Source organism: Theobroma cacao, chromosome 9 (assembly GCF_053813885.1).
Source record: "Theobroma cacao isolate CCN51 chromosome 9, ASM5381388v1, whole genome shotgun sequence".
In the NCBI taxonomy this organism is placed as follows: Eukaryota; Viridiplantae; Streptophyta; class Magnoliopsida; order Malvales; family Malvaceae; genus Theobroma; species Theobroma cacao.
Window position 1 is genome coordinate 2,691,748 of NC_142647.1, and position 7,915 is coordinate 2,699,662.

The 7,915-nt window shown below is 37.5% G+C and overlaps 2 protein-coding genes across 2 annotated transcripts; both read right to left on the minus strand.

Annotated features, from left to right (window-relative positions):
• Window positions 1-1,465: 1,465 nt before the first annotated feature.
• PYL2 (PYR1-like 2) lies at window positions 1,466-2,425 on the minus strand. Its single transcript, XM_018128464.2, has one exon. The coding sequence runs from the start codon at window positions 2,241-2,243 to the stop codon at window positions 1,680-1,682; it is 564 nt and encodes a 187-aa protein (XP_017983953.2). The 5' UTR covers window positions 2,244-2,425; the 3' UTR covers window positions 1,466-1,679.
• A 3,134-nt stretch (window positions 2,426-5,559) lies between these two features.
• LOC18588050 (transcription factor MYBS3-like) lies at window positions 5,560-7,083 on the minus strand. The gene is made up of 3 exons (XM_007012201.3): window positions 6,682-7,083; window positions 6,148-6,341; window positions 5,560-6,054 (listed from the first exon to the last, which is right to left on the minus strand). Exons 1-3 carry the CDS (start codon window positions 6,971-6,973, stop codon window positions 5,710-5,712), a joined length of 831 nt encoding a protein of 276 aa, XP_007012263.3. The 5' UTR covers window positions 6,974-7,083; the 3' UTR covers window positions 5,560-5,709.
• Between the last annotated feature and the right edge of the window lie 832 nt (window positions 7,084-7,915).

Sequence of the window (7,915 nt, forward strand, 5' to 3'; positions counted from 1 at the left end):
ATCAGTTTAGGAAGCCCAGATTGTGACTGCGACATGTACCTCACTGTTTTCTTACCCCCCGGTTGGTGTCCAATTGGGTTTACACCTTGTTAGTATCATATTTTCTAAACTCGGGGCTTGGAAATTTTTCTTTCAACAGTAATGAAAAGGAGGTGGGAATCGGGAAGGGCCACAAACATGAAATATGATGGAGAGAAAAAGAGACAACATATGCTTATCCCCCACTCCTTTTCTTAACTTCCCTAATCAAATCTGCTAGCATCACGGAAAAGAACACACATTTGGTTTTGATTTAGCTAGAGAATGAATAAGTGGCTAAGATGGTTTGAGGTACAAATTAAAGAGAAGTGCTGAATTAATTGGGGTGTGTGGTTTCTTTCCTGGTCACATGTCCCTTGAAGTTGCTCACAACTTTGCAGGAGAAAGGTGAATCTGTCATCTCTGCTCCTACCGTTGAAATAAAGGGGTTGACATTGAAGCCACACGAGAAAGCGTTTGTACCGAATGGTTCACCTACTTATCCGCTCTTTCAACCCCATGCACCCATCCCTTCAAACTATTTTGTCTCTCGGCATATGATCCAAGAAATATGGTATATACAGACAATTACAGCTCCATGTTCTCTCATTTTTCCCACTCATTATTACCAATTGAGAGTTGAACTTTCATAATCCCATGAAAAAGCTCCAAGGTCAACCCTTTCTGTTATGAAACCATTAAACGTATGTGGGGAAATGAAAATGTCACACTATGTGCTACAAAAGTTCAAGTGAAAAAATTGAAGTACTCTCTCTATCATAATCAGACATTATTCATAAATATTGCTGAAAGGAAAGTAATTCATTTTTAGGAGGGAATAATTTCAATTTCTTGCCAAGGATAATCTGTGAATTGATAATTACAAGCATAAAGGACCCTTGTCAATGGATGTTAACTTATACACTATATATATATATATACGTATATGTTGAAAAGAGAGAACTTAAAAAAATGAGATATTTAGTTAATTTTAAGAAAGTCTATGTATCATTAAATACAGTAAATGACTTTTTTTTTTTATCACTTACATAATTGGTTTTTTTTACGTATCATTCAAATATGAACGGAATTTGTTTCGTGTATATCCATCATTAATTTGTATTTCCGTCCAAATTGTAAATACGTTAACAATGAATTAAATTGAAATAAATTCAAAAGATCATGGACGAATAATTTGGGTTTTTCAAATTGTGGGTGAAAATAAAATTTGATAACAAAGTCAAAAAAAATTAATGGTGCAATTGACTTTGAAGGAACAAAACCCTAAATAGTACTTAATGCCTACATGCAGAGGGACAATTGGCATGAGAACAAGTACTGAAACATGTTTGTTTCTTATTTGATGGGTCAATCTTCAATAAGAACAAAGATGAATGGTTTTTTAATCATTTATTTGAGAGAAAACAATAAACATTTGAGATTAAAATAATATCCCCATAACAATATAAGTAAATTGAATTCATCATCAAACAAAAACTTACGATATACAATCCAATCGTACGTCCAATCCCAAACTGTCAAACCCCATTAATAAATAAAAAAAAAAGGAAAAAAAATCCAACTTCCAAAATCCAGGCTAAGCACAGTTCCAAAGACAATCTTACCCATATCCACCAACTTCATTAATCTTGTTCATCTTATCAATCATGTCCCTGAAGGGAAGCCATTGCCACAACCCCAAGTTTCTGCAGATTCAACTTCACAACTGTGTCCACAAACATTTTTGTATCTTCCCCAGTGTTCCCATCTGGTATATCCACAATATAGGACTCCAAAACAATGGTGTAAACTTTGCCTCCCTTGTGAAACTCATTGACAGAAGTGACTGATTTGTAGTTTCTCAGCCTATGCTCACCTCCGACAACCCTAAAGCTTAGTATATGCTTTTCGTCATCCAAAATCTCTAGCCTCTCGGTACTAGTCGAAGCTGGAATACCCGAAACAACGGTGACTTCTCTAATGCTTCCGACGCTGCCATCACCGCTCATGTTACAACTCTTGATGAAGTGCTTGTATTTTTGGGGGTTTTCGAAGCTCCGGATGAAAGGCCACACGGCTTGAGCTGGGGCGTCGATTCGCTGCGTTACCAGCGTTGTGCATGTGTTTGGTGTTGGCTCGAATTTATGGTATGTGTCAATGAGAGGCTTCAGCTCCGCGTATTCTTCTCTGGTTAGGCCCTGAGGGAGGGTTTGGCTTGAGTCCATGGCTGTAGCTCTCCTAGCTTAGCACCCAGTTTTAGCACGGGTCACGGTTGCAACTGGTCGGCTGGTGGCTGCTTCTGGTTGCAGCTAGATGAGCATGCAAGAAAACAGAAAGGGATGAAGCTAGCGAAGAAAAGTTGAGCCTTCTGAGCTCACGAAGGGAAGACCAAAATGAGAAGGTTAAGGATGGGTTGAATGGGTTTAATAGTATTTATTTTTCTTGTGTTTTTATTTATTTATTTATTTTTTAATTTTGTTGTTGTTAGACAGATATGCCCTTTGGCAATGCTCTTTTTAACCAACTTGTAAATGAAGAGATTTCATGGCTTGGCTGGACCATAAAAATAGCTATACGAGGAAAGGCTTTTGTCTTTAGCTTACTTGGCCATGTCAATTGTGTTTGGGATTCTCTTTAGGGAAAATGGCAAGCGGATTATTCAATTGTAGATAATATAATTCAACAATCTAGGCTCAGGAGCTGGGGCGATTAGTTTATAATTAAAGGATTGTCAATCCTTAGCGAAAGCATTCTCTTTATCTCAATCTTATCATAATAATGACCGGTTGGTAAATACAAGATCTAAACTCTTAAGGTGGAAATCCTCTATTTGGAGCTTTGCGCATTTGGAAATGAATTAGTCTGTTCATCTCATGCATCCTGGCAATTTTTGTCTTACATTTTAAGAATTTTAAACAAGCTTATAAGGTAAGATTAATTATATAATCTCTGAAATCATTGAATTGTAATAAATTTACTTTATTAATTAATCATTTATCATATAAGCTTGAGTGGGATGATCCATTGAGACTTGAAAGCTTTGTACTAGTGTAGAAATACCTGTTAACAATTCCCCTTTAAGTATCAAAACATGGTGGCAAACGACAAGTAAAAGGGCAGACGAGCAAACAAAACCAAAGACAAAAGTTAGGGAGAAACAAAGAGAAGCTCATAGCCCTAAAACACAAAGCACAAGGTGGGATTGTTCTTGAAACATCTCTAGTGATTTGTCATTGTTAATGATAAAACAGTGGTACTGAAATTATTATAGAATGGTTGGCTGTAGTTAATGATAAAATCTAGGGGATGGGAGGGGAGTGGGGATGGCAACATTGGCATGGGACGTGGATAATCAATAGAAAAATAGTTAAAAAAACACAAGCAAAGATAGGGGGAATAAAGACAAGGAGACCAAATGGAGGGAGTTGTCCCTATCGTATAAAAGGCAAGCTGGAGATTCGTGGATCATGTGAGAACTCTAACAAACTCCCGCGTGATCTATAACTCCACTTTGCAGGATTTCCCTACCCTTAGCCCTTCACTTTTCCCATCTCTCTCTCTCATTTTTTTTCCTTTTTTCTAATTAATAATTAATTCCTCTTCTTTTAAATGGTAAATTTGGGGTTTCCCATTTTTTCAAGTTTCAGAAAAACAGATAGAGGACAGCTCTTGGGTGCATGGCGGTATTCGGAAATGTAGCATATGACTTCAAGACCAATACTAGTAGTATACTATATATTATGTGTGTTTCTGAATCAGAATACAACAGATTCACTGTTTAGGAAGAAGTCTCATCTTCATTATGATAAATTTGTAGGGGCCATTCTGGGAATCAGCGGGAAGCAAGGCAACACTTCCAACGAAAGTCTCCTCCAGCCCCCCCCTCTTCTTTTTTCGTTTTAGGTTAGCCTGTTTGTTCGTAAAGGAGGTAACAAAATGAAGGGGAGGGAGGTAAACAAAGGACACCTAGAGGGGGAGAGGGGCTAGGAAAGAGTGCAGGGAAACAGTGAAAGCACTCAGTCACCTACAATGTCATTGACATAAAATTATCCATTTTCTTAAGTTCAACAAACAGAGTTTTTAACCAAAAAATTTTCAATTTTTAAGATAAAAAAAGGCTTACCCATATGCCTTGTACTAAAATTCAATTGTGATGGAAACTTTTGATCATCACGCGAGAGACTTAACACCATATTAATTAAGTAAAACACTCAATTTGAAACTTAAATTATTGAGTTATGGTCATTATCTTGGTTTTAATCAGTTGGTGTTAAGGAGGCTTAGGTTGTTAATAAAATATTTAAGCATGTGACCTTTTTTCCCTAGCACCAGGGAATTCTAGGAAAAGAATACTGTGCAGTACTATACAAGAAATGCCATACGACTACAGGTTTTTTTTTGTCTTTATAGGATTGTAAAATGAAGCAAAAGTATCATGAACGGAATTCAAGATACAATATTGTAGATTTGGAAAAGCTATGTGACCCAGTTGGTGTCCCGATGTAGGCAAAGAGCTGTGGTAGAAACAACCAAAGAGGAAGAAACAGAAATGCAAATGCAATGGTCGTTTCAGTCTGACATAGCCCAAAAGAGAGAAAAAGGCTTCTCGGACTTACTTCATTTGTCCTGTCTAACTCTTAACCCTTTGTTACAACCATCAAAGGACGGCTCGCATGGTCACTTTGGCAATGACTCAGTCGCCTTGGAGTTAATGTGCTACTACTTTAACCTTCACTCCTTCCAGTCAGAGTTTGGGCAACTTTTTTCACCATACTCTTAACATGTGTAACCCTGCAGCACTCTTCAGAATCTCAGTGATTTCAAATTCGGCTGGCAAAGGGTACAATACAAGGCAGGCAGTGAAGTAATCACTCACCTCACCTACATAAGAAATCAATGATGAAAAATATGCACATTTTTTGATGAAATCTATAGAAGAAAGAGATAATTAAAGATTTCAGAACAGGCTTCTCGTGTCTAGTAAAAGGTTTTTTTTTTTTTCTATTGGAGGGGGGGTTTGGCAAATGATAGGTTCAATAATGTCATTAATCTATACGTTATCGGATTCTTATAAATTCTAGGAAAGATGGGATTCAAGATTCTATCTTAGATCTTTCAAATTTGGTAGACCATGCTTTAAAGATTGAAGTGTTTGAATGAGAATTTTCAGCCAAAACCATGCATTATCATATACTATATATATAGCAACTTCGTATGAGATAGAGTGCGACTTTAGCTAGTCCAAAGGTAACTATACCCATTTGACTAGATTGGGTCTAGAAGCACATCAATGGATCGATCATGTTGAGCCACGACTTACCTATTGAGAAGATCAAACCATTAAAAGAAAAAAAAAATTATCACATTCTCTGGACATTGAGCAAAGGTGAAAGAAAAGGCGGCAGAAAATGACCCACTTCCAAGTTCCAACCTTGTGAAAGGAAGGCGTGGCCCAAAGGCCCAGCCCTATAGAATTTTGGAGCACCCGACACTCGCTCAGCCCAGAGATTCATGATCGAAGGAAATTTAAGAGGTTCGTGATTTTGAAAGCAAGCTATCATCGTTAAGTCTATGTTACAGTACTAGAACACCTAATTTACGAAAGAAAGAAAGAAAGCAAAGGTGAGAGATATTGGGCAGTGAATGTGCATAAATTTTCACAGATAATACCCAACAATTCCAGATAAATTCTCACGTGACACTAATTGGTCCGAATAGTAGGCCATGGGAACACGCTTCACTCTGATCTAATGGCTTTGGAGCTGCCAGTGAAAGTTCCAAATCAGGTGCTTCGCTTTTGGAAGTGGCCATTGTTAAAGAACTGGACTGGATGTGGAATGATTCCTTAATCCGTAAAGGCGGTACGTCATTACTGAAGGCAAATTCAAGATCCCCAGAATTTCCTTGTACAGGATTTGTGGCGGCGTTAAGATTGATAGGAACAACACTTGTTTTCTTCAACAAAAACTCAGGGAAATTGAAGGGGTCTGGAGGCCTGGAATGAAACTTCTGGTTTGCAAACTTTTCACTCCCCACCTGCCAAGATAAGATTAAATGAAAGAGATTATACGATGAGAAGCTGAGAGTTGAAGTACGATTAACATTTTCGAGCTTGAATGAAAATCTTACATCGAAGAGGCTGGTACGGCGCCTTCTTTTGTTAAGGCTATTCTTTCTAAGGAAATACTTCTGTGCATGGCTGGCTACTTGTGTTGGAGTTCTTGTAGTCACAAAGTTCCTGGAGATCCCTCTCCAGTCACCTTTCCCAAGCTTTTCCAGCCCTACCAGAAAGATCCGATGCTCTTCTTCTGTCCATGGCACACCTATTATAATCATTCGGTAGATTGGACCCAAACTATTAGACAGACTCCATATAAAAACTTAGATCATTAATTAGTAGTAATATAATTATAAGCATCATAATTTGAAAGAAGAGAATACAAAAGCACAAGTATTCCATTTGGTGGAAATAAAATTCACACAAGATTTCCATGTACTGAGTGCAACATTAAATCGGATACTACTGCTATTAGTATTATTCTACATAGAAAAATAGCTTTTCTGATTGAAGGACAAGGATCTGAGCAGAGAGAGAAGACAGGCAGAATCATTATGTGCCAGGTGACAAAAGTTACAGGAACTTGGTCCAAATTATTAGCTCACCTTTTTTCTTCTCTTGGGTACGAGCAACGAGGCCACCATCATCAGAGAGATAACCAGTGGAAAGCTTGTCAGGATTTTCGTCCATGGTAACATGCGAAGATGTGGAAGAAGAAGGTGATGACAGACAATCCATGCTGATGCACTTCTTGATCATGGGAAAAGAACCAGATGAAGAAGACAAGTCAAGTTGCACCCCAAACAGCTTCACTCCACTAGGAAGAATCCCTCTATTGCTGCTGCAAGTCCTCGAATTGTGGCCTTTGTTCCCGCAATGTGAGCATTTCCTTCCCATTATTCTCACTAAAACAAGTCCTCCAGCTTCAAGAGCCAACCAACTCTAACATACAAAAAGCAAAGATGCTGAAGCCAGAGAGAGAGAGAGAGAGAGAGAGAGAGAGAGAGAGAAAGAGATGGAGACAGATCAGAAATCACCAATGACTTTCATGGTCCATGCCATATATAATTAAGAATCGTATGATAGATTTTTTCCCCTTAGGTTTCTGTAATATCGCGGAAGCAGGTCATCAGGTGCCCTCCTTTGTCTTCCTCCAATTGGATGGAAAACGAAAGATCATCCAATAAATGGTGGGGACCTCGTACAATTTTGTTCTTGTTTCATGCGTACAACGATTGATGTCACGCAAACTTGTCTGAATACAAATTAATAATGGTATGTCTTCAAATTTTTGTCTATAACAGTACAGATATTATTGACTAGTGTGCAAATTAAATCTCAAAAACATTGGTTTTGGATAAAAACATTTTTTGATATTATAAACACATTACTCACCTAATTGTAATCGAACAATATCTCACAATTTTTTTTTTTTAATTTTGTAAAAGATCTAACTTATTCGAAGGGCATATAGTACGATAATTTTTTTTAAAGTACATATATAGACAATGGGATATTAGAACTGAGATAATGAACTTTTTATTGCTATACAGATTGCAATCATAAGAACAATTATTAATGGAGGGTACATTTAGAAAAGGGATGAATAGCCTGGAGGTATATATGAACCTTCCCTTAAGGTGTACGGTGTAGTATTTACTAGATTGAATTTTCGTGCATTCAAGGAAAATAAAGCCAAAAAATGTCTTGAAATGGCTCAATTCACTGCAACCTAAAGGGCACAGTTGTGTGATGGGAGTACTGACTTTGAGCCCCAGAAAAAGATAATAAAAAAAATAAATAAATAAAGGCGATGCACGTTTTGTTTATGGGAGATCA